Source organism: Astatotilapia calliptera, chromosome 3 (assembly GCF_900246225.1).
Source record: "Astatotilapia calliptera chromosome 3, fAstCal1.2, whole genome shotgun sequence".
Classification (NCBI taxonomy): Eukaryota; Metazoa; Chordata; class Actinopteri; order Cichliformes; family Cichlidae; genus Astatotilapia; species Astatotilapia calliptera.
Window position 1 is genome coordinate 12,894,463 of NC_039304.1, and position 27,808 is coordinate 12,922,270.

Below are 27,808 nucleotides of genomic sequence, written 5' to 3' on the forward strand. Positions count from 1 at the left end.
TGTGATCTTTTATCTTTTTTTTACCTTTTTCTTGTACCTATCATCTCCTTAATATCCAATAGCTCATTTTATGTCCATTTTTTAATTATTATATATTTCAGACAGGAAAAATAATTTTATTCCACTTGTCCCTTATCAGCTCTCCATTAGGATCTTCACACTGAGTAAAATATTCCAGTCTTGTCTCAGCATACCTTAGGCACCATTTAATTCTCATTTCTCAGTGTAACATGAAATTAAAAAATGTGTTTTAGTTTAAACCCTGCTCATCCCCGCCTTTGAAGCTCGGATAGTATCGAGGGGTTGATGCATGTGCGTACAAAATAGAAGGTGAAACTGTAATTCAGTTTATTTTTCTGCATTTTGTGTTATTGTTCTTTTATTATTGTGGAAAAACTGTGCAGTTTTGCCTGTTATAGCATCTAAAAATGATTCAAATGAAGGGAACCTCACTAAAGCTGGGTATTACAGCTCAATACTTCAAAATGTATCTGTATATTGCACTAGGATCAACAAATTCTTGGCCCTGTGAGAAATTTACAATGGATTTGGTACTGAAGCAATTGCCTTTGCTTTGTCTCTGTATATTAAGAGACACCGAGAGTATTATTCAGCACTTTGTTCTCAACTGTTGGTGTGAAATGTGCGCGACTGAATTAGGCTGACGGGATGTACTCTGTGCTGTAGCATCCGCTCAGAAGACAATCTGTGACTAGAAATGTTCATCCTTGGTCGCTTGTTTCCGAGGATGCTTGTTAAAACAATAACAACAGATCAGAAAGGCGTTAAAAACGAATAATACGTTTTAGGAGCGCTGTTTGTCTGCAGGCATTTTATACCTGTAGGTCTGAGCTGTTGCTTTAAAGTAGATCCCTGTGTGAACTCAACAATGTGTGTGAGGCTGGCTCTGCTTTACACAGCCTTGTGGATTGTACATATTGATTGGCTTCCACTTTCAGATCAAAGATGCAAAGAAGCGCAGAGGCCACATTAGGGATTACGGTATTTCTTTGCGAGCAAACATGAGTGATTTAGAGAGGCATAAAACAGACACATACTAATATCCCCTTCTCAATCTGCAAGGATTAATGACCAGAAGCTGTTGGCATGAGTTCAGCAATTAAATTGGATAGTGAACCCATCTTTTTAAGGATTATCTCATTTGGAGCTGCTGCTGTTCACATTCACATCCTCTCTTACCGCAGTACATCAGATAAGACTACTAATAGCAGAGTAAATCGACTCTTTCTCTCAAACAACATCATCACTTTCTGACAGCCTCGGAAAGAGAACTAAATATCATCTTAACATGATGAAACTCATGCTGCAACTTCCCAGCACTGACACGTAATCTGTGTTTCATGTGGGTAACGTAAGAGAGCAGGTGATACTTGAGGATTCCAGTAGCTGCTGGCACAGATAAGGTTTGGTTAAGGTCTGCAGGTCTGTGTAAGAGGATGGATTGCAACATGTCTCGCCATTTACCCAGGGAAAAGGGTTTCCTCTCCACCCTGTGGTTTATTAATAGCGAGCTGGTGGATGTCGGGCAGGCGACGCAGTGTTAGCGGTATTGACACGGTTAGTGTTTCACCTGTCACTGCTGCTGATAAGCTGTCATCAGAGCCAGCCTAATAGATTTTAGATGAGACTTTGGCACACAGTAAGTTGATGAATGCATCATTTATTGCACTTTTTGTGACCTTGGCACAGCCAAGGCTGTCTGTCTAAGGATATTGAACTGTATTACTCAGCTGATATTATGAACTTCTTCAAATCATATAAAAGAGGTTAAAAAAATGACCATGATGGGCAAAACATTCAAAGTGGTCAAGCCTATGGAGCAATTTCCACTTGTAATGTCATTTCTTTTTCAATAGTTAGTTAATGTTTTGCCATGTGTAGAAATTTTGGCGCACTATTTGATGTAGCTTCACCCATCCAGTGACCAAAACCTTACTGGAATAATTGCCAACTAAATTATTTTTAATAGTAATTAGAAGTTCATAAACACTGAAACATACTTTTATTCATCCAATCCATTCGTTGATTTGTTGTATTCATTACTGATGGTGGTGGTGTAATTCTACAAATCCACAGTTTGTTTTAAACCAGTGTTTTTGCTAGATCACAATTGGATCTTAAAACTTTGTAGCTTTCACCAAACTAGCATGCTTTAATCAGGCAGGTCCAGGTGTCTAACTAGCATGGTCATCATTAGCACATGGCTAAATATCATTTTATTTAAGCTAGATCTTTGCATATATTTGTACACGTGGTGTTTACACGAGCACAAATAGTGATGCCTGCAAAAGTTGTTCACAGATCCTGACCGAAAGAGGATTTTTCAGACCAATACAAATACCGATATTTGATGATTTAAAAATCTAAAATATCAGCCGATATTTTTTCTTTCAGGCGCACAAAACAGATTTACCCTAAAATGTATTATTTATGACTTCTTACAATGACAATGCAGTTTTAAAATAGTCTTGTTTTTCTTGTTATTGTTTGTTGCATTCAAAACGCAACAGATTTTTATAACAATAATGTTATAGAGTGCCCCCTGGTGGACGTACTATGCAACATCAACAATCATAGCCTCGATAAAAGATGTTTGTACGTTCTTTTTTTCTACATTTTCATTTATGAACCATTATAAATGCCAATATAAATTTATGAGGAAATAGTTCATATCATCACCGCCAATATATCTGTCAGACTCTATTTGCTAATATACAATATGTTCCATCAGCTGACTATAGTAATGATGTTATCCCCCCTCTTTGCAGCAGTCATCAACTTCCTTCCCTGACTTCCATGCACAAAGCTGCTGCACCTTATATAACCTTTACAACATCTCTCCCGGGAAACAAACGCTCTTTGAATATGTCTGTGATTGCTCAACAGCAGCTCATTGTAAGCCGGTATTGTGACACAAGAAGATCGAGCCTCGATATGAGACGGTGAACTGTGGATTTGGTCTTTGTGGTTTCAGAACCATTTTGGCTCTATTAGCAGGTCAGTTTACTGACCTAATAAATCTACCAGTTTGTTATGAGTGTCATCTTATAACTGTGACCGCAAAGGGGTACTCATACAATTTGTTTATCCAACAGTGGAACTCACAAAAGATCCGTGGAGGATATTATACCATTTTGTCATTAATCCCTTTCAGCCTACGTGTTACAGACCATAATTTGTCTTTAATTAAAAGTTTTCCACTGGTTTTATGTCTCCATAATGCCAAAATACAAATTTCAAATGTGCACCAACTACTGATACCCCTGGGATAAGTCCCCACCCTCTGAGCTGAACGGTATATATGACTAAAACAGAGTGATCTTATTAAAGAGCACGTATTTAATATGTCAGTATAATTTCTCACGCAGTAAACTAAACTGCTCCCTTGCCATCTCAAGTAGAACACAACTGGGTAAGATACGCGTAGAATGATAATGTACAGTATCCGGTATTGCTAAAATGAACTGGAGTGAGGAGGAATGTTTATTGCTCTTGGGGTTTATGATCGCACCGATTCAAAGGAGCATTAAATTATGTTTTCATGTTGCTTGTGGATTGCTTATTTTGTGATATTTGTACCACCACAATAGCTGGCAATCATGCCACTGCATGTGCCTCGCAAGGTTTTATTGGGTTCATCCTCACATCTCAGCCCGAGTTTCATCGTTTTTTTTTCCTTTTTTATTTGGAGATGTGAGAAGCTATGATTCACGGCGGACAGTTCTCATTACGCAGCTGCAGTGCAATATCCACTGTGTTAAGAAGCAAGGAAAGTGGTTTGGTTAAGGGGAGGAAAAACAATAATTTGGTCTTCCTGCATCAGTGCGGATTTGTTATTTGTTGCTGCTCAGTGAGAGTTTAGATTTTGGCTTGACCCGACACATTTCTCAACTGGCTGAGCAGAAAAGCACCACTTTAGCAGCTCTGTTGTAATTTTTCCATGCCGCTTTGGACACTTTCCGATGTCGCGCACGCCTCAGTGGGCACCGATCTGTAAGAGTGGGCTCGGTAGACAGCAGCTTCATGTCGGGGAGGGTTGTAATAAAAGAATGTGACACAGGCGCGGCCTACGGGGTGCACGGTGGCAGCAGGTGGGGTGGCTAATGACAGATCCACTCGAGCGGGTGCCATTGAGCCTCACGTCCAACTGTAACTGCTCGGCTGACGTTGAAAGCCTCATATAACCACTGGCGCAGGGTGTGGGTTTGAAATCTGTGTGGCGTCTGGGCCAGTTATTTGTTTTCAACAGTTTCTCAGTAATGCTGCCTGGTTGTTCTTCATATGGCAGCAGCACAGTTTGATTAAAATTATGGCCTGCTGCTCGGTTTTTATTATGGCTTCGGGAAAGTTCTGTACTTGGATGCGTCATTAAAGGTAGTGCTGAGTCATACACCTCTCCTCTGTTTACGGCTGTGGAAAAAGGGGGAAGAAAAAAGTTCAGAAATACATTAAGCTCGCCAATTCTTCCTCTGTCTCTTCCACATCTCCCCAAATGACTGTGCTACCTCATTGAACACGAGATATTTTGTTAGCTAAGATAGAAGCAAACAAATAGCGAACCCACTGGGGTTCACTAAACATTAGAGTGGCTATATTGCCGCACTTTGCCCTGTTGTGGAAATTGTTTTTTTTTGTTTTTCTGCCACAATTTGAAGGGAAGTAAGCTTTTTCTCCTGGACCATATTTGCCTGTGATTGATGGCAGGTGGATGCGGTGCACCCCACACAGTCCAGTTCCCCACTGATACAGACCATCTGGGCTGTGTGGGGTGCACCGCATCCACCTGGATGCAGGGTAGTGCCAGGTAGTGCAGCCCAGTGTCATTGCAGCCACACGTTATGGTTCAGACCAGTCCCAGGATGTTAGGAGAATCACTTTACAGACGGGGGCGTAGAAGAGAGAAAACACTTTGTTTGCTGTGCAGGAAAAAGAAGGAGCTGAGTGTGCATATTCTGATTCTGGCATTTTTATTGTTGCATCATTATGATTTGTGTGCAAGGGAAGCCATTTCTCTTATATGACTGCAAAGTAAAGCCTGCATGAGCAAACTCTGCTACATAATCTGCTGCTGCTGTGCTTTGAAAGTAAGCCCCATGACAAACCCTGCACCCACTACGTCTCTTATGTCCTCTAAAGACCATTCTTAACTGATCTGAACTGACAACCAGCAGGCAGATTCTCCCTAAATCAGGATGTTGGGTATACCTGCTGCCTAAATATTGTTTTGGTCAGTGGTGCACTGGGCTCAGTTTCTGCTTTTCTGCATCCAATAATGCATAAAGCATAAAGCAGTCATTTTTTCTGCCATTTTACCAATATACTGTAGCGACACTGAATTCCCTGCATTGCGACTTAATGGGATTCTTTCTTCTTATCTTGAGCTAAATGTACTCCTGATTAAGAATTTTTTGTCTTATTGTAATGACTTCCGACTAAAAAGGCTTAATGTACCATTTTCCCGTCCTCCTTCAATTTCATTTCCTCTTGAAATTGTGCTTATTTGCTTGCAGTTCTTAGAGAGTTTCAGAAAAATGTACTGACTACTGCTTCGAGTTTTCCATCACGACCGAAACTCTCAGCAGCCTTCAAACAGGCGGGATCGTCGCTGCCTGGTGTGACAAGTTCTTTTTTTTTCTTTCAAATATATATTGAAAGAAGATTTATAGTTTGTTTTAGAATAATTTCTTGACACCTTGCAGTGTACTTTTGGCAGGCTGTGGGTTGCGTCACGGAAAAGAAGAGAAAAAAAAAGCACGTCTGCTCTCTGTTATTTACATTGCTCTTTTTGTCAAGAGACGCTAATCTTTGTTATAAGATCTGTGTTGCGTGTCATGTGTGGTTGTTTAAAGGTAAGTGCTTTTCATCTAAATAATGTTTAGAGAGAAGAAGTGGGAGCACGGTGTGCTTGCTTTTAGCAAGATAATGTGACATTATTGTAAAGATCACGAGAAATGATTTCCCTTCCATGTATGTATTTGGACTGTGTGGTGCTCTTAGTTTTCAAGATCAATTGCGCCCTCTAGTGTCTACTTTCATGCATGCAACTGATGGTGGCACAAAAAGAAAAGCCTCACTGTATCCTAGAGGTCATGGCTGTGTTTGTTTCATAGAAGATGCTCTTTCACTTTGATTTTTGAAAGTTTCTAATATATATAAATATATAGAATTATAGAATTCATCAAACAAGCTGATTATACTTCTAAGTCCACTTTTTTCTCTCCCCTATTTCTGTTTTTTTAAATGTTTTTCTAATTTAATGATATACGGCCAACACTAATGGTATGCCAGCAGTTAATTTTATGACTCTCTCTCTTTATGCATGTATAACAAGGACTGATGGAGGACTAGAACTCATAGTACTGCAACTTATGTCCTAATCAAGGGAAAAAGGCTTGAAAATATCTTACTGTGAGATGTGATGAACGATGCTTATCGAGTTTGTCCTGTTTCTGGCACTGATAACATTTTAAAAAAGTGAGCAGTGTATAGTAAATGTTGGCTTTGTTGAACTTGCACAGTTTTGCTGCCACTTAGTGGACGATGTGAAAACTGAGCCATAGCAAAAGTAATACATATTGCATAGCATTTGGATGGCTGTGGCTCAGGAGGTAAAAGCAGCCACAGCTGCTGAATTAAACTAGTTTAAAGCTGTATGAGATCCAGTGTGTAGGTTTTTTATTAACACAGTGAAAAGAACATTTTTTAAAAATAGTTTAGTTTTAATTAAACACAATGTAAAAGTGATGAGTCTCTTACTTTCTCACATTCATTCCTTAAGTGATAGAAAAGCCTAGCACAAACTAAACAATGATAAATAAGTATAGTTTTGTTCTCTGGTTTTCTCATCAGTATTACATCATGGCCAGAAATAAAACTACACCTGCATACATTATTTATTCCAATAATGTCCAAACTCGAGTAAAGTTAGTTCAAGACAAATTAGAGGAGCTGATCCAGCCATCAGTCTAAACCGATGGTGGACCAAGTGAATAATTGACATTGTGTCCTTAATATTAACTTCATTATTATGATTGTTGACAAATTATTCTGTGCAAATTGCACTTGGTCTAAAAACTCCAGTGGCTTAGATACGGCTGCTTAAACATTGACAGAGCACGAATAAGTCTCTCATAAAATCAGCAAAGACCCACTGTAAATGTTCTGTATTATCAGTACACCAGCAAATATTGCCTAATGTTTATCCCCAGTACATGTTGTGTTTACAAGAAATATGCAGCTAATTAGATCTGAGATGTGGTGGAAACATCGAGTAATTGTGTAATTCTGTTGATGCATGTTGCAGATTTCAAACAGTTGCATGTTTTGAGCTTGAAGAAAAGAAAACATAGCGCTCACTCTTGGTAATAAAATGCAACATACAAAATGTCCATGAAGACATTTCCAACCAACACGTTCTCACTCCCAAAGCGTAACATTTTACGCTATGTACGCTTTCAGCCATCCAACACGTCCCTATATTACAAGTTCCAAAAAATGAAGACACTTGAGAACTGTTTAGAAATAATCTACACATGTGCGTTTATTTTACTTAGATTGCTTTGGAAAACACTATCTAACACGATTAACGGGGTGGTTAAGATTAGGGATAAGGCTATGGTTAGTGCTGGAATACACGGTTGGAACCTGTGTTACCGCTGGAGCGTCATTCTATTCGATTTCATCCACAATCCGGCGCGTATCATAGGAACGCGGAAGGTCACCTTTTGCGTTGCCATGGAACGCCTCGAGACGTGACACATTGTCAGTATATTACGGGTCGGGAGTGAGAAGCTGTTCCAACACATTCATCAGTACTTAAAATTAACCGATAAAACTGCAGTAGTCAAAGTGCTGCTGTCTTTCTTTGAGTACATCTCGTTTAAATGCATTGTATGGGAACCTTCAATGGATAAAGCAAGAATGAACTCCATGAACTGTGGAGCTCCACACTTCATGGAGTTCAGTAAGCAGAGAATTCACTTAATATATTGTACGTGTTTATGACCCTTTTTCCAAGTACAACACGTTCCAAAGCTGTACATATTTGAGCTTACTACATTTACCATAAAAGACTTGCGACTGGCCCCTCCCCCTACTTTAAGTGTGTACTGGTAGAGGTAGATGGCGTAGTTCTGCTGGAGGTTTCTTCCTGTAAAAGGGTGTTTTTCCTTCCCATTGTCGTCAAGGGCTTCATTAAAGTTGGCCATTAGATTGGTAAGGTTTGTCTGTGTTATTGTGGCGCTTCTCTACCTTACAATGTAAAGCCTTAAGATGACTGCTGTTGTGATTTGGCACTATATAAATAAAATTGTAAAAAAAATAATGGAACTGATTTAAACTGACTTAGTAGAGTGATATCATCTGAATGAATCAGGAGCATTAATAGACTTTGGAGTTTTTTAAACTAGATCAAATGATACTAAATCAAACGTGCTCTACCCTTTCACCGCTGCTTTCAGACACTTTCATTCACAGCGCATTGCACCATTTTTTACCAGTTACCTAATCTGTACAAAAAGGCCAAAAAAAACCCATCATAACCTTTTTTAAAAATGTTTGGAGCTGAGTTTCAGTCAGGTTCCCTCTGGTATTTCATTTATTCTGTGCACGCTGTGTTGATGGGTTGCACGCACCTCCTGTTTTGGTCCACCTGCAGCCACCTCTTCAGACCTCAACCTGTCTGATTCATCGCTCTCATCTCGCTTCAGTTACTGTTTGCAAGCTTCCTGCAGCTACGGCTCAAGTGCAATTTGCATTTGCCTTTTCCCACCCTTAGTTCAGAAGATAGTGAGGCTATGGCTCGCCAGCCTGTGCTGAGTCACAAACACCTACAGCCTTCCAGGATTTCTTTTAATGAAGCGCTCTATATGCACAGTTTGATCAACAGGAAACAACGGGAGGAAGGAAGCAGGGAAGAAGGAAAGAAAAGCAACAGTAGAACCATATCAAACGTGTGTGCGTGTAGGCAGCAGAGCACCTGCCTGCTTTAGATGGTGAAGTGTTGATTTCTTGAAGTTACAGGGGGATTGCGTGCTGTTTTGAACAGTAGTCCTTGGATTTGACCAGGCCTCGTTGTTACCAGAGAGCTCTGTAAACTTCAAATTCCAACTTCGTTCCAGTTACGAAGCACTTATGCTGCTATTGCACTTTCTCTCTCCAAACCCATGTAGCTAATCAGATTGTTTTTAGATTGTTTTCCTCAAGTGGTGTGGAATATGCCTCAGCATATGCGGGGATGATTCACCCCAGAGACATTTGATTATTTCATCCTATTCTCTGGAGTGTCCAATTTAATGAAAAGTCATTACTGCTCCAACATAATTAGGATACCCTTTGAAGAGCCATGCTCAGCTGGTTTGGACCAATCTTCAAACTGGGTTTGAAGATAGAGTTCATATTGGGTGTCTATACTTTACTATAATGCAATTTTACTTTGTTAACTAGCTTTCATTCACACACATTATACATGCATATATTCCAGCATTTCAAATTATGAGGTCAGTGAATGCACAAATAATCTTTATGAGCCGAACGCGCGTGTTCTCTAATAATCAGGCTCTTTAAACGCTCGGTTTATGACTGCTACTCCTGGATCTGTATGATGAGGGGATATACTGTTTATGGCTGTCTCAGGAACAGAAGCCCCGCCCATCTGCTGTTCAAATATGCTGTTTGCAAGGAGCAACCAGATAAATAACAGTTATTGTCAACTGAGAATCATACAAAACCACATTAGTAGAGTTCAAGGATAAAAACACGAAGGTGGAAATAAGCATAATGTTTCCACTTTAACTGTCAAACACTGCAGTGGTAAGCATCCAGTGGGTGCTGTGGTTGTCTGAAAATGGTCATATTAATGAAGTTAAATGAAGGCAGTAAGTTATCGTACTGTATGTAGCCACAGTAATGCTGAGCCTGTTTAAAATTGCTGTTCCCTGACCCCAGTGGAGGAAAATATAGCATGACAAATAGCATAAATGCTTTTGCTGAGTATGAAATAGGGAGGTGGTTGGTAATCTAATGCTGCAGTAAATGCTGGTCAGATTCCTTCAGGAGAACATTTACTAAAGAAATGGACTCTGCGTTGGTGATTTAAAAGTCCTTGAACCTCAGATTAGCTACAGACACTCATTTGTCTGTTTCTTTTTGTGTAGATTACATAAATACTTGGTTTTGAGAGTGCGTTTGCTAAAGGTGGAAGTTAAACTGCACTTTAACTTCTGTCTGAAAGAGGCCTCTGAGCAACAAAGAACACACAGCAGGCAGGAAGCAGGTTAATGGAGTGGGTGCAAATTGGTACTTGATTGCTGTGGTTGGCTGTTCTTTCTTTTTTTTTCCTGAATTGGACTGCTGTCACACAGTTCATGAAATGAATTGCGTGTGGGTGGCATAGGGAGCGGAAGTATTTTTCATTCTATTTTCCTCTTTTGATGTGTCACATCAGGCAAAGCATCTCTGCTGTATTTTTTTTTCACATGTTCCAAGCAAAGGATGAGAATAAAAGAGATGTGGGCCTCAGCGTTTTTCTGACCTGTTGACCGTCTCCGTAATCCTGAAGATCTGCCACGAAGTCAGCCTGACTCTGCCACGTAAGCGGGTGCAGGATCAGTGCTGAAGAGGCAATTACTTTATTTTTCAGGGTGGATAAAGGCATGGAAGTAGGAGACTTTATTCAGTGTTATGAGTACTGAATCAGTATTGCATCAGAAACCATTCTTATATACATACCATGCTGTTATCTCTCATAAAAGAGAGTTTTCTGCTATACCTCGGTTGTAGTAGTTGGGCTACGTTACATTAAAACTGCTCTGTCATTAATCTATAAAATGGGTGTCAGCATTTGCAACGAGAAGACTTTAAATTATGCACAAGCAACGTTGCACATAATTTAAATATTTACACCAGCCACCAGCCTGAGAGATCAGCTCTAACTTACTGCCGTGGACACAGCGTGGTTTTCTCCTCCCATTCCCAGCAGGAGATGTAGTTAAAAGGCAGCTAGCGAGGAAAAATGGCTATCTACAGTATGAGCTCTCTCGCCTCCCTCCAGCTTTACCCTCCCCGTGTGAGGAAAGGTCTGTTGAAAAGAGCGGCGGCAAACACTCTCCACAGCATGCTTCTGCCTTTCTCTCATAGCGCTCAATTAATCTAGGTGCTCAAGTGGTACAAAGTAGCTTTTGCAGTGCAGAGATCAGCCAGCAAGCTCTCACTTCATAGTGGGAACACTAGAGGAGGGAGGGGGTCTGCAGAGCGTGCGCGTCAAAATTCAAAACTCAACAGAGGCACGCATGTTTTACTCCCACTCTGCTCTACGTACAGCCCACCTAACACGGTGAATATAAAGGAGAAGTTTGGACCGGAGACCAGATTTTACTTTATTTTCTCCTAATGTGAGGATCCCAGCATATCACTGGATTTTTTTTCCCTCCGTTTTCACTCTCAAGCCGACCCAGTTGTGGGAGGGAAAGTGTGCGAAATCTAGCAGGACTTCTAGATCACTAAGCGAGAAAGTCTAGAGGGCATCATGGGAGCTTTAATGGTCATCTTCTCTCTTCAGCCAAAACAAAGACGCAAGACAGGTACGCAAGACTGAAGATCTGTAAATAACGAAACTAATTGCCCAACCAGTAAAGTAATGATTACTCTTTCACTGTATGATGTATTTCATACAGATGGTGTGTGTTTGTGCATATGTGTGTGTGTGTTGTGGAAGTTTCCTGTTAATCTTGTGTTTTCCTTTTAATCTCAAATGAATTCACGGTGCCACACCAGCAGTCCATGAAATTGACTCGAAATTCGCCGCATTTCAGTAAACGTTTGAGGCTGAACTCCACAAACTTGCTCGAGTTTTTCATTTGCTTTTCACCCGGTATTGATTTTACCGTGACAGCACACAGACACACCCACACACACACACACACACACACACACACACACAGCATGCCACATGCGACTCCCTGCCAACGCAGTCGCACAAGCTTGTGTTACAACGTCGTATCCCTCCAATAATGTGCTGATCAGCGTCACCGTCACAGCTTGTCACTGTAACAAAACAAAAGGAAGTCCAGTCTTTATTAAAGAACAATGAAATATTCAGTGGGTGGCCAGTGGACAATAACTGACAGAGGTTATATTTAGTGGTGTAGTGGGAGAGAGACAGAATGGATGACATGTAAAGTATAGAAAGTCATATTTCACTTGGGTATTGTTGGAGGGCTTGAAAGCAAAATGAATGAGGGGCTCTATGTAACTCTCTCAAGCAATAGATCACAGAGTGTGCTCTGTAAGCACATTTTATAGAGACCTAGAAAGGAGAACATGGGATCCAGATACACACAATCTTGCAGGAGATTTCTTGCATATATTGTGCCATATGCTTGCTGTACATGTATACAGTGTTTATAGCTTTTGGAAATTAACACAGAGCTGAGATTTTTCAAAATAGACTGCTGTGCCTGTCGATGATGGTTGTTAGTAGACTGTGAAGTTAAACGTAGAATATAAAATTATTATGAAAGAGTGGATTCATGGTGTCAGACAGCAGTTAAATGGGTTTTCACACTCTTAGCTTGCTGTGTTGGTAAAATCGGTTCTAATTGGCTAACTGAGCAGTTAACTGCTTACAAATTAACTTCCTAGGTTGGTTGCAAATACAGATGCACTGATTTCAGATTTAACAGATGATACTGACCTTTTCTGATCGTAATTGATTTTCCAAGATTATAACTGTTTATAAATTCACCTTTTCCACAATTTTCCTTGTGCGTTCTTTGATTGTTTGCTAATACTGAGCTTGCTAGCTCGTGGCTAGCTCTGTGCTCTTGCTAGCTTTAGCGTTATCCGCTTTTCCTTTATTAGTGTCTTTAAAATGTTCAGCTTGGTAAATGTTGTTTAAGTTTCTCCTTAGGTTTGTTGCTAAATACTTTTTCATGGTGGTCTCCTTGTGGTTTACTTTTAAAAACACTTGTCCTCACTCACAGCGAACAGCTGCTAACGTGTGGCAGTGAGTCTGGGTGCGAGTATTAGCCTGCCCCGCTGTGCATGTGCGTAAAACAGACTGGTACATAATTATATATTGTATGTGAGGTTGACAGCTGGTCACCGGTCAGGCCTGAGCACTGGAAATCATCCAATTCATGTCCTTGGCTATTCAGTCAGTGAATCTCTTAACACGTCCTCATCAGTTGGCGATCCATCTGTAAGACACAGAAATGTTTGTGCTGCAATGTAGTTACACAAACCTACTCATTTTGTAACAATCTATGATTCACAGTTAACCTGTTCATATACATACCATACCATCACGTACCACACACGTGCCGTCATCGGTTTAGACTCAAATTGGGGCTGTAAATTTTAAAATTAACATCATGTCATATTGAAAAAGAAACTAGTGACTGAGACACTTGTCAGGAATTCTACTGAAGTTATGGATCAAGTGAGCAGATCTTTTTGCAGCCAGAGAAGGAACCCCCCCTTCTGGCCATTAGGAAAATTGCAAATTCAAAGCATTTCGGCATTAGCCTCTCAGACTGTAGCGGCATCTTTTACAACAATGAACCTTGAAGAGCAGCCTGTTAACTGTCCTTATTGTCATAATTAGTTGGAGTATATGAACATGCTGCTTAACACACACTTCTTCTTCAGGCTATTTTCTTTTATTAAAAAATAAAAAATATTCATCAGAAGTTTTTTTAAAAAAAATCTAACTGTTATTTATGCGAGGAAGCTTGACAGGTCCTTTCTAACATGCTTAAATGTTCTGGGAAGTTGTGTATTGATCTCTTAATTAGTTTATCAAGTGATTAGTATTTGTATTCTAATAGAATAATTTGTTTTGCTTCTGGAAAACGAATATTTGGTAGATGTACAACAGTATAGCAATACATTAGTATCGTTACATCAGCATGATGTATAAATAAGATGTCATTTACCATTGTTAGCAGCCAATACTTTACTAGTACTGTATGTCACACCAAATGTTGAGAAACTAAGAAACAAATTTCAACCAAAACCTGGAAAAACAAAATCAGTATTGGCACTGAGCAGATTTTAATTTTAAATACTGGTATCCAGAGTTTCACAAGTGTGCATCCTTAATATTTGCTGCTGTTCTGTTCTGTGGACTTTCAGTTGTTGATCAGCCAACTGAAAAAAGAGAAAAGAATAATGGATGCCTCCTTCAGAAAGAAAGTGAAAAACAAAACTACGGCTCTTACATAATCGAACAAAGCAAACCCTTTTAAACCCTTTGTTTATTCTGCAAATCCAGCTGAAACCAGTTCCACTGCTGACATTTCTGTTTCTTCAAATCATGCAACATACTGATTCATACCATAGAAGGTCTTTATATAAAGACAACATAAAAAAGATGCTCTGTCCGAGAGACCTCGGTGCTATTACACTACCCACTTTAGTATTTTCCATTAATTTTCATAGCTCCACTCATCGGCATGATAAGAGCTGATGGTCCAGTAAGTAGTCACAGGAAGTAGTCTGGCCTCCAGCTCCTTTTCAAACATGCACCTGGACCACTTTTGAATCTCCCCACAGTGTTTGAAATGTTTCAAAGATAATAGACGTTCCAGTCTCATTATGGTGTTGTTCGCTGATGTGTTTGGCCTTGTGTTCGATGTCATTTAAATCCCTCGCCTGTTTCTGTTGTTGGGAGCCTCTGCGAGTAGAGTTTGTGTAGGAGTAGCTAGGTACACTCAGAGGTAGAGCCCTTCAAATGGAAACGGCAAAACATTAACCGCAGTATGACTCAAGCTACCGCACTGAAATTTGTTCAAAACATCCTGAACTAGCAGTCTGATTTTTTTTCTTTCTGTTTTTTGTGGACTAATAGCACCACGCAGTCTAAACTAACAAGTGATGGTTCATGTTCTCGTACTTTCCTGTGACATTTACACAAAGGGCGACAGAGATATCCAGTATCCTTCTTGTCGCTGGCCCCCTCTCCTCCCAGGCCTTCTGGTGTTTACAGAACTGAGTGGCTACTTTGGCCGACCACAGGGACAGCAGATGTCATTTTAAGGGGCAGCCGTGCCACCGATCACCATGTTTGCTCACAGCCCCGTATGATTATAGGAAAAACACATTTTTATTTCTTTTATTTTTTTCTTGTAAACTGTAACTTTGTGTTTAACAAATCCTTCAGGTTCTGCTGAGCACACTGGCAACAAAGAAACATATTTAAACTCAACTCTATTAGCTCGAGCACCAGTTTGGAAATTGGTTTAATTAAAGTCATATCTGAGCAGTGCCCGTCTTCCTCCGTCTCAAAAAGACCTGCGGGAACTGTTTTTACTGTATTCATAGAGTCTCTGAGTCAAAGGCAAATCACTGTAAAATGGACTGTGTGCCAAAAGCACTTTGAGTGAATCTCATTATCTTTTTTTTCCAACCCATCTGCCACATGCACCATTTTTCACAGAGCTGCTCGTCGTGTTCAGAAGTGCTGGGTGATGTCACAATGTGACAGAGAATAGAGAGAACATTCGTTATGCACATGGTTCTTTAGTCCATTGATGAGTATCACAGTACTAAGTGAAAGCTAATGAGACATCCCCTAAGGAGTCAGTTAATATGTAGTTCTGGAATGTATTGTCTCTGTGAATTATTCTGAGTGAAAAGCAGACCTTCAGAAAAGACTTGACATTCCCTTTGTTAACATCTTTATGAAGTAAGGCCTAGCCTGCACTTTTTGGATGAATCTATACCGTCTCCCTGGGAAGATTATCTCAGAATGATATCTGAAAAGTGGCACTGCTTCTCATTAAGCCATGTGGCATGTAAAAGACAGAGCTATCCATATTCTCTGATATGCAAATGTACCCTCAGCTACTCTTGCAGGAGTAAATGAGGAGGAGGCGGGGGGTCACCTATGGAGTCTCTAGTTCCCTTTGGATTTCTCTTTTCTTTCTTATGTTATCAGCAGCGCGTAATCTCAGTCCTTTTCAAAGTCACCCCGTCATTATACAGTATTGGTTTTGCTGCTCGCTAAATTAGCATTTAAATTGAAAAGTGAAGCCACACCGGTGGGCTTTGGGCTGCGAGCTTGTTTTGCGTTTCCTGCCGTGGCGTGGTACTCGGTGCAGCAGTTTGTTCGCTGATATTAATCACTCGGTTCCCACAGGGCATGGTGACCAGTATTAAGAGGGTTCACTTAGAACTGGATTAATGAATAGCTTCCTGCTCGGAGGAGCTCAGCAGGTGCAGGAAAATAGGCTTAGCCTGAATGCGGAGTGACGTGGCTAGCAGTGGGACAACGGCAGTTCCTACTGACATCTGTAGAGCAACCGCAGGTGCTTGCTGTCACTCCTGGGTGCAGCGCTGGTTTGATCAATACTTAATTTGTCGCCATAATAATGCATAACACTTTGTACTGTTTGTTGAAAGGTAGGATAAGACGACAGAGAGGCAATGATCCAAAGCCAAAATGTTGAAGTATAGTTAGAGATGTGACTGTGTCTGTTTCATTTATGAAAAACGGCATTTTGCATTTACAAGTATTCAGATTCATCACAGGTCCCCATGATGGTGAAGAGAAAAGCATGACTTGCCACAAAATACAGTGCCATGCCCTTTTTTGGCAATAGACTATCAAGCATTAAAATTCACAATATGAGAGATGATTTCAGAGCCAGTGGCTGCAACAGGGTTTTTCCTGGCTCAAAATGGGCCTGCTGCGGGGCTGGCTGCATGAGAAAGCACAGTTTCATAAGTAGAATAAATGAAATACCATTGGAAATTTTTATTACAAATATTTTTATTGCCATCCTGTTGATTTTATTTTAGGGAAAGGCCCAAATCCTCTTTGGGGCATGTTAAAATTATATAGAGGCAATGACAGTGTCTGGAGGAAAAGCCTCGTTGTGCTTTGCTTTGTTACCACTTTAATGGGCTTTGACCGGCTGATTCTTGCTTCTTCCACCTGATGGCAGCAGGTCCAAACAAACAAGCTTCTTGCAGTAAGATGGAAGAGGGGAAAAAACAGAAGCTCAGTGATGATTCAGAATGTTAAAATGTGGCCCTGTCAGATTGCCATTGGCTAAAACCTCAAAGTAGTGAAAATGCCAGCAGATATAGGCAACTTATCTTCTGCCAAGTTCTGCTTGCTCAATAGTGCAAATCTAAACAGCGCTGAGCACAAACAAATCAATTTTAAGCATGTGTTGAAGCAGTTCAGGTAGATGATACTGATATGTCTTATTATATATTAGCTTCATTGATCATTTCAGACCTGTCCAGAATAAAAGTGCCTGATTTTCCAGTAATATTGGCAGAACAAAACAAAAAAAGAGACCTTTGATTTGACTGTGTTCTTTTGAAACACATGAGAAAGAAAATGTCTTCAACTACAACTTTGACTGCACAACCCATCTCATTATTGGGATCCAAATCACATCAGTTTGCAATTAACCATATTCTTTGAAGGTTACAGGCCACTGGGGCCTTCTTGTGTAATTTTTCCAAACAAATGGAAGACATTAATTTGTTTTAATGCCATGTTGCAGCGCTCTGCTTTGTCTGCAGATGGGAATTCAATTTTAACTTAATTTAACGTAAGGAAAGCACGTTTCTTCCCCCCACTGCATTTATGTTAAGAGGGGGGCTATACCTGCAGGTCCACTGATCACAGTTGTGATCACATTAGCTTAAATAGACTATTTGAATGCCTAATGTCTTGCTGAGCAAATGTGCACAAGCAGAATGGTTGAGTTTGTCTTGTTCTTCAGATATATCTGCACTACGTTGTGCTCATAGATTTGCCTTTGATTATTAGAAACTTCAGAGAAGAAATTAGTAAATCAAACAACCACTGCAGAAGAGCATCTCTGAACACACAATACATCTAGGCTTGAAGCAGATGGCTACAGCAGCAGGACACCACGCTGAGTGCCACTCCTGTTAGCTATTAACAGGAAACCAAGGCTTTATTTCACATAGGCTCACCATAATTGGACAATACAAGATAAAAGAATCTGGTCTGATGAGTATTGATTTTCTGCTGTGACATTTGAATAGCAGGGTCACAATGAGGTGTAAACAGCATGAGCACATGTGTCCATCCTGACTTGTATCAAAGATTCAGGTTGATGGCGGTGTAATGGTGTGGGGGAAATTTTCTTGGCACACTTTGACTCCAACTAAGCATATTTAAATCCCACAGCTACCTGAGTACTATTGCTGACTATGACCAGGCCTATATAACCTCATTCTGATAGCTGTTAACAGCAGGATAGCATGCCATGTCACAAAGTTCATATCATCTCAAACTGGTTTCGTGAACATGAGCTCAAATGAGTTGTGCTCAAGCGGCCTCCACAGTCGCCAGCAGTGTTGGTCAAGTTACTTGAAAAAAGTAATCAGTAACTAATTACTGATTACTTCCCCAAAAAAGTAATCCCGTTACTTTACTGATTACTTATTTTCAAAAGTAATTAATTACTTAGTTACTTTTTTAAAACACGATTTACAACCTGAAGAGGTGATAAAGCGATAGATCTTTCAGCCCAATTCTACTTTTTCTACATAATCCATCATACAAAATGTAATCAAATGGAAAAGTCTCTTTTTAAAACTTGTTTTATTAGTTTTAATCTTTTAACTTTATGCATCAAGCAAAAATTTTATTATATGCAACATTCTCTGACTGGAAGAAATTAGTTTAACATTGAAACCTATTTTCTGCACATTCCAGCACATAAAATAATTTTTCTTGTGTCTTTACACTCACTCTTTCAAAAAGATGCAAGTAAAATACAGCAGAAAATAAATAAAGTCAAAGACTCAGCGGTCCTGTTGCTCTATTTTCACCTGTAAAGCAGGAGTAGGGTAGGCGGAGGTTTACCCTGGTGCAGGTGTGCCGCGGTCAGTTGAAGAATCTGCGAGTTTCTCTGTGAGTTTCCCATCACGTCGTTGCGCACTCGGTGCTTGCTTGGAAGTTTAGGGGTTTTTTTCGCTGTAAAAAGACGGACGCTAATGTTTTTGTCACTTTTTGTGGAATCAAACTCAAAGTAAGGTCAGTACTTCCACGCTTTAAACGCTGCACACTCATACTCTCTCCCACAATCGATATATGATCCACTGTTGATCTGCACACAGCTGTTGTCACGAACGGCGCACTCGCTTACGTCACTGTCGTGAGACATTCTCGCAAAAAAATCACGGTTTTAGTAACGCAGTAACGCAGCGTTCCTACGGGAAAGTAACGGCAATCTAATTACCGTTTTTGCAATAGTAATCCCTTACTTTACTCGTTACTTGAAAAAAGTAATTGGATTACGCATTACTGCCCATCTCTGGTCGCCAGATCTCAGTCCAATAGGGCTCCTTTGGAATGTGGAGGAACAAGAGATTCACATCATGGAGGTGAAGCCAATAAATCTGCATCAACTGTGTGATGCTATCGTGTCAATGTGGACCAAAATCTTCCAGGAATGTTTCCAACACCTTGTTGAATGTGTGCCATGAAAAATTAAGCTAGTTCTGAAAGCAAAAGGAGGTCCAATCGGGTATTAGCAAGAACAAAGTGTCTAGGGAGTGTATATATTGGAGTATGGCACTATATTAAGGAGTGTAATATATTTTATTCAAAAGTCATCAATATCTATTTGTTACGCCCAAGATTTCCTATGTGTTGGTATTTTCACACATGAGACATGTCAAGATTGATCGACACCAGGAATAAACTAAAATAGAATCAGTATTCCTTTAATAATAACATGTGACTGTTTTCCAGGAAGAATCTGCGCAGGCATAAAGGAATTCAGCTTTGTTTTCAAATATCAGCACTAAATCATTTTTCCCTGTTTGTGTAATGTTGTAATTATAATTATCACAATTCCCAGCGGGTACGGCTCACTGCCTTTTTATGGCTTTAGACTGATGCACTGCTCATGTGATGCTCCGTGTATTTCTCCTGTAGCGGTTTTGTCAGTTTGCAGGTGCTGCAGACGCCCTCTGCCCCCTACAGTACAGTGCATGCTCCATCCAACACAGCACAATCCTCTGCAGTGGCAATTACCTTCATCACCAATCATACACTGATTGATCCCGCACACTGTGTGCTGATGACACGCACAGACCTTGATTATTTTCATTACCATTAGCCGAGGGCCTTGATTACACCCTGAGCAACGTTTTTGAGGTGATTGGAGAGCTGAGATGCTGAGAAGTGGAGGCATAATCTTTGCGATTAGGTTGTGGTCTGATATTAGTATTTGAAAGAACAAAAAAAGGAGCAAAATCTTATTGAATTCCAGATTAAAACACTTTCTTTTTCTTCATGTCGGGGTACAGCTTTTGTCACTGAGGCTTCTGTCACACCTTCTTTTCACCAATTTTACAATCCCTTTTCTCTGAAAGCTACACAGTTACCAGTCCTCTCATGTCCAGAGACAGCATGCTAGTGCACACACATACATACACACACAAACACACAAGACCTGGGAGCTATATTTGGCTCTTACCCAGCTGCCACAAATAAAGGAAAGTAAGTGATAGTGGGATAAACGAGCTGCCCAATAGCATGCGCAGCAGAGAGCGGTTGTTTCCATGGCAAAACAGCGTCCTAACAATTCATTTGAGCCAACGGGCTGCGAAGATTAAATGTGGAAATGATCACTCCCATCCATGAGAGGGTGTGTAAGGGACCTTATCTCTGGAGCAGCTTTTAATTATAAACTACCATGTCACTTTTTTTCCTAATTAAACATGCAAAAAGTGCCTAGGCAGGATCATATTTCTGCGGTTCTGCACCAGGCAGTTGTGACTATTGCTCTGAATGGAAAGAACTATTTCACTTTTTGGCTCATCTTGAAAATCTGACAGAAGCTGCTTGCTCCTTTCATCAGTTTTTAGCAGCTTGATGCCCTAAGTTTGCATGACCTATTTTAAAAACACATTCAGGTCACACTATGAATTGTGGAATTCACTCACCGTTAGTGAAGGAATTGGGCTGTTTTCTGGATTAATAAGTAATATCGTATATTGATAAATAGGGAAACGATACAAACAATATCAACAACTATGAACTGAGAGAATCAGGAGACACCAGATGATTACTTTACTCTGACCTCATTGACTGCTGACCGCAGTCAGAAACCTCAAAGCCCTCTCATCTGCAGTGTTGTCTTTCTCCCTGACCTCTCGCTTATCATCCGTCCCTTATAGTTTTGCTCTTTATTTAAAGTCTAGGTGACGGTGAGGTCAGACACATGTTGTTTTTTTGTTGTTGTTTTTTTCACGAGCTGACATTTTACACTCATCAGTCCTCCTGCCAACTTTCTCTGGTGTCTCGCCTCAATCAACGATGCTATTAGTTCCTTAACAGAGTTTGAAAAAAAGAAAAGACGGAAAACATTTTCACATCATCACTTGAGTGATTTGCAGTCTTCTTCTGTCAAGAAAATCACTAGAGCGATTTGCCATGATTTTCAGACAATCACTCTGGGTTAAGCTGATTTTGAGTTTTGAACCTGCTTTTCCTGCTTTTGATTAGTTGAGCTTGTCAGTATCACATTTCACTCGATTGTGGCAAGTATTTGTGATTTGTCAATGCCTTGATTAAGCCTGATATCACCTCTAATTTACACAGGTGTTTTGGATAGTCCTTTATAATTAATTATTAAACTACTGATTTAATTTGTTCAGGGAAAGGGAAAAAAGAGTAAAATCGCGCAAATTCGATACTTATAGAAAAGTTTTGTCTATTAAAGACAGTCGCATAAATGATTGCAGCATGGGTTAGAAAGCGAAGCACACTGTGGCCGTGTTCATCGTTCTATCATGCTATCTTTTTCGTAAGTGGCATTTAAGAAAGGTCAAGACCTTCTGTCACAATCTGCAGATTATGCAGACTGTGTAAAAGTCGAGGACCCAAAACACAGACTCGAAAGGCAGGCGGGGTTATACAAAAGGCAAGACGTTTAATTAGGCTGTTGCAAAAGTCCATAAAGGAAAACATGAAATCCAAAGGGCAAAGCGAAAAACAAAGTCCAAAATGGAAAAGCAAACTATAGCCAGAGGCACACGACGAGAGCAAACACATGTGGCAGGTACACAACCACAGAGACAAAGAACTATTTATGGTTTACACAACGGTTTAATCAGGGGACTGGGCACAGAAGGGTAACAAGAAGCAAGTGAAACCAATGAGAATAATGAGTAAATACAAGACACAGGAAACAGATGACTGCCAAAACAGGAAGTAATAGACAAATGAAAGTATTACACACACAAATATACAAATCAACTCTGCATGAGGGGAAACACTGGGGATGGCTGGGAAACATGTTAAAGAGACTTGTAAAAAAAAAAAAAAAACAAGAGCATGAAAGTAACTAACAGTAACTAATCCACAAAAACTCTAAATTTTTAATTAAATTCAGTTTTATTTATATGGTGCCAAATCACAACAATGGTCACCTCATAGTGTTTTAAGTAAAGACACTACAATAATGGAGCGAAACCCCAACAATCGGGCGACTCTGTGTGAGAAATTACATGCAGGGTTAATCTCCTTTGTAACCCAACATTTCAAACTGTGAGAATTAGGTTATGGCCACTTTGACTGGGTGTCAGTGACAGTGTCACTGTCTGCAGAGACACTGAAGTCAGTGATTTGAGACTTCTTGACTTGTGTTACTGGAACCTTTTACAAGGTCTGCACTAGTATTGATATTTGTCTGTGCAACACAACCACAGTTGACGGTTGCAGCCTGATAATGCTAGCTAGCATTAGCTGGTAAATAGTTGAGCCTTCAAAACAGAACAGAGCAAAGCAACCTACCTTTTTTTGTATGTAGTCTATTGTTGAAGCTTATAGAAATGAGTGTTAATGATTAAATTAGCCATCCATCGTGTTTGTGTGTAAAATTAGGATTATGTTGACAGGTAACGATTGTCTCTCGTGCATTAGCAAGAAAAAGTGTATAAAAATGTGGGCACACCTAAACGTAATCAGTGCTTCACATCCCACAGCAACTGGTGGCTCACCGTCTCTCCTCATTCTTTTACCCTTCTGTCTGTTATTTATCTTTGTCACAACGATCAGGTTCATCCCTTCTCCTCGCCCTTCCCTCCTTGCCTCTTTTTCCACTTCCTCACGCCCCCTCATCTTTAGCGTTGCCACTCTATCCCCCCCCCCTTTCTTTTCCACGTGCTTCTTCTCCCCCTTCCTCCCTCCCTGACTTGTGCCGGTTTCTCATCAGAGCCAGAGATGCAGGGCTCTTAAGTGGAGTTAAATGGCCTGCTGACAGTGCTGAACACTGAGCTCTGCATCGTTGGCCATGGGCACCCTATGACCTGTCCGACATGTTGACTATGAACTTGGAGGGACTGGAAATGATCGCCGTGCTCGTGGTTGTGGTCCTGTTCGTTAAGGTGCTGGAGCAGTTTGGTTTGTTGGAATCTGGCTATGATGGTAAGGGAACAGCTAAATCATTTCTGTCCTGGCATTCAACCACTTGTTGCTGAAAGTTTGTAAAAGCAGAGTGTAGTTTATTACAGTAAGACTACCTGCTGTGCAACAGTGGAGGTCCTCTTACATAGATTTTAAAAATGTTGACATGTTTGTGTTTTGATGGTTAAAACGTGTGATAGTGGACACTGAGCAATATACAATACAAGTCTGACTCCTTTTGCAAATGTCCTGAAAATAGACCTAATGCTACAGGCTGAGTGTGAGCCTTAGAGGCTCAGATGGATGTTACTGTCTCCTCGCTGTGTGATTGTGCTCTGTGGACTTTATAAGGTCAACTTTGTTGTCTGTTGCTCGTCAAACGGAAGTCCTCGACAGCCTCTGCGTCCGCCCTTCAAGCTATTTTAATTGAATATGTTGCATCTCTCTGAGTCACCTGACTTTGCCGCTAATTGGTTTAACAGTCGTGATGACTCACACATCACACACATCCAAATATTATAATTTGACTGTATTCCTTTTCATTGCGTCTCAGTGTAATTTTAGGATTTCATTTTACACCCGGTAGTCTTTGTGGGTTCTTGACATTTGCGCCTCCACTTTGATGGTTTGTTTATTAAATTGAAATTAAATTTAATTGGGCGTGAAAGCCTGCATCATCTGTGGGTCGTTTAACTTATTTATCCAAATGAGAGAGAGAGAGACAGAGAGAGAGATGATGATGATGAGGACTGGATTTCATTCTGGTGCTGAGAACCTGGAATTTATAGTTGGGGCTTTAAACTGCCGCAGTGACATTTGCTTTTCTCTCATTAGCTGGAAACGTAAAGGGTTCAAATCCAGATGAAATCCTGTTCTTTGTCATTTTAAGGATGAAAGGTTTTCACTAATTCAGGTACTGAAGTAGAAAAGCAGTGATTTATATTCATCTGAATTTTTCTTGTTGGTTGCGGCTACTCTCAAAGATGCCTTTGCTTCATGATTCATTTTGTTTTTGGTGTTCGCTTTCTCCTGGCTTAGGAGGGAACAATGATTGAACCCTCGCCCACTGGAGATTTGTCAAGGTGCCATGCTGAATCTTTCCCACCAAAGTGTGAATCTAATATTGAGGAGCTGGGTCTCTCCGGCACAGAAGACCACCTGTTGTTTATGAGCTCCACTTACTGTACAGGCTGCCAAGCTGTTTGCCTTATGGCTGCGAAAGGCAAACATCTTCAGACCAGCCAGGATAAAAGCAGTCGGTTGCCAGTGTTGGACCAATGTTTGCCAACGTTTGACAATTCAAAATTAAAAGCACTTGCTCGTTCCACTTGTACTTTTAATGTTCCCTCCATGTTTTTCATGACACGAACACCCGGTTGAAGCACGCCAACAGCAACAGTCACATTCACACGTGGGACTGTGAGAAAATCCCATTTATGTCCCATGCAGTTTGTTTGTGGTCGATACTGAACTCAACCAATCAGAAGAAAGAATGTATTTTTAGGTTTGTTAAAGAAACGTGGAGATGATTTATGTCACCAAAAATCAAATTCAGGGATATGACTTTAAAATAACTTTAAAACCAGCAGGTAGATAGTCAAACTCATCCCATATTTTTGTGTCCACGCTTACTGCAGCTGCTGCTCTTGTAATGCTACTTATGTGTAAGCTGCTCTTTCTAACATGTTTCAATCGTTACCCTTCAACAGCTGCTAAATTAAAGCACTTTGAAATCGGATGATTCCATACACCCTCTACTAAAAGTCTGCTATGAAAATTATTGTCATAAAAGCAAAGAAGTGTCCCGTATGAGTGCCTTTTCAAAGGTCCAACCAAAACAAAGGACTTGATTTTTTTTTAACTTGACATGCTCTCTCCAAAACCAAGCCAACAATAAACCAGGAAATATATCAGGAATTTGTAGAGCTGATTATTACTCTGTGGCACTCTCCCACTTGATGGTTTTTGGATAAAAATAGACTCGCAACACAGCCAGACCCAAATGGCTCTTTTCAGTGTCTGTGCCTCTCTTCAGTGGTGTGACAGTGAGTGACAGCGGTGTGTCACCAGTGCAGTGGGACGTGACAGCTGACAAGGGCAGCCATTTACATGGCTGCTGCTGAAGGTGTGGCTTTCATCAGCTGTGACTCTGTAAACACACTGCCAGTACATGCTGCCATAGCCATTACCGTGTGTAAATTAGACTCTTAGACTTCAGGAGGACAAATTATTTTCATGTGTTGGATGGAATAATGTATGCTCTCACCTTCATTGAACACAGTGCACCCCTCATGCCACAGGTCTCACCTGCTGGGTTGGCAGACTGTGTCCCAAGATTATAAGATTTACAGTGTACATGTTGTTTATTGAAGCAAGAGAGAATACATGTGTGAATAAGAGGGAGACAGGAAGGGCTGGTGAAGGTAGGTAAGTTTAAATACCTGGCATCAACCATCCAGAGCAACTGATGATGCGTAAGAGACAGAAAGATGTATGATGTATGATTTGGAGACAGCGGCACAAACAGAAAGACGGAAGCAGAGCTGAAGATGTTAAGGTTTTCATTGACAGGATTTGGAACGAGTTCATCAGAGGAACAGCTCAGGTTGAGCAGTTTGGAGACAAAGTTCGAGAGGCAAGACTGAGTTAGTTTGGACATGTACAGAGGAGGGATAGTGGGTATACTGCTCAAAGGATGTTGAAGACAGAGCTGCCAGTTATGAGGAAAAGAGGAAGACCACAGGGATGTAGTGAAGGAGGACATGGAGAGGGTTGGTGTGACAGAGGAGGATGCTAGAGATGGTGAATGGTGCAGATAGGCGCTGTAGCGACCCCTGAAGGCAGCAGCTAAAAGAAGAACAAAAGTGCACATGTTATTTATTAATGCTATCTATCTATCCTATCTATCTATCCCATCTATCCTATCTATCTCATCTATCTTATCTATCTATCTATCTATCTATCTATCTATCTATCTACAGAGGAAACTACTCTGGTCTATAGTGAATGGAGAGGACATGTATTTGCATCCTAATAATATTTGCTAAGCGAGTGCTCTGATGTGCTTGGCTGCATTATAAAACATGATTTCTTGGAGTCGAACGAACACAGTACTGTGTTTGGGGAAAAAAATACATAAAGATGCTTAATCACTGGCATTCAAGCTGCCATGACACGGCTTTTAGATATAATGTGTTTTGTTTATGTGTGTTTTTTATTACATTGTGTAGCTTTTATTACAGTGGTTTTGTGTACCAGAGAATCTGTCAACATAATAAACACAGAGAACAGTTATTATTGTACATTATTTGTATGTTTACACCACTGTGAGTAGTTCCAGTCCATTAAAAAGCCCATAACTGTTCTCTGCGATAAGCTCACATTTTTAATGTGGTTTTACAGTTGAACCTATGTAAAAAATGTTCTCTTTGACGTGCATGTTTAGCAGATGTGCCACCAGAGGGAACCAGAGTTTACAGTCAGCCTCACCACTCAGTACTAATGAGTCCAGGATTGGGAGCTAGAGGCAAAGCCAGGTTCTCTAGTAAAAACAAACCAGTATCTATCAGGCGGATTCCGTTTTCCAGCAGTTCCAGCTGTGTGATTTAATGGGCAGTAATTGGTAAGAAGAACATAAATTGTCTTATCTTGCACTTGCACACCAACCTAACAAAGTGCAGCGCAACCATATAAATGCTAGTAATGTAGTAAGTGGGTGCAGTAATAAAGCTCTGTAGATAGAAAATGAAACACCAGGAGGGCACTTAAACTCAAATTGAAACCAAATGTAAAACCTAAAGTAGCACACTACAGTGTGAGTTTTAAACAAAATACAAAGCATTTAAATATTGTTAGAACAGCACATGTGGATGTGACAGTTATTAACTTTTAAAATGTGGGCACAAAGCAAAGGGAGGCTCATGTTTGTATAGAGCACATTAAATAAAGTGGAATATGTAAGATTTCTCTCTCTTTTTAAAAAAACATTTAGTCCCCTTCATAGCATGAGTAATGTGCTCCTTATTGCCTTCATCTTACTTTCTCGACATATTTTTCACAAATCTAGTCCTATATTATTCAGTGGAGGAATATTAAAAAATCTGCAATTTATTATAATTTTGGATAATAGCCCAGAGCCTCAGACAGGTATGAGAGAAATATTGTTGTGTCTTGTGTCTTTCTGCTGAATTAAACTCTGTTAGGGATGATTCCACAGGCTTCAGTTTTACTCTGCCATCAATCTCTGCAATGAGAGAGCTACTAATGATTGATTCGGAAAATCATGAACGTATGATGCTTTCATTTGTTTTGGGGATCATCCTGCAGGCACATTTGTAAAAGGGAAGATGAGGTTTAAGCTTTTTTTGGAGCTGAGCT

At 40.3% G+C, this 27,808-nt stretch overlaps 1 protein-coding gene across 7 annotated transcripts in view; it reads left to right on the forward strand.

Moving 5' to 3' along the window:
* Positions 1-27,808, forward strand: part of kcnip4a (potassium voltage-gated channel interacting protein 4a) — a 155,436-nt gene that overhangs the window by 73,643 nt on the left and 53,985 nt on the right. The window contains exon 1 of one of the 7 annotated variants that reach the window (XM_026161865.1): positions 8,334-11,600. The exons of 5 other annotated variants lie outside the window; for them this stretch is intronic. In XM_026161865.1, the coding sequence (XP_026017650.1) occupies positions 11,546-11,600 (55 nt within the window). In that variant the 5' untranslated portion in view covers positions 8,334-11,545. Of the gene's footprint in view, positions 1-8,333; positions 11,601-23,249; positions 23,453-27,808 lie in introns of those variants that run through there. One more of the 7 variants, XM_026161861.1, reaches the window with a different exon arrangement.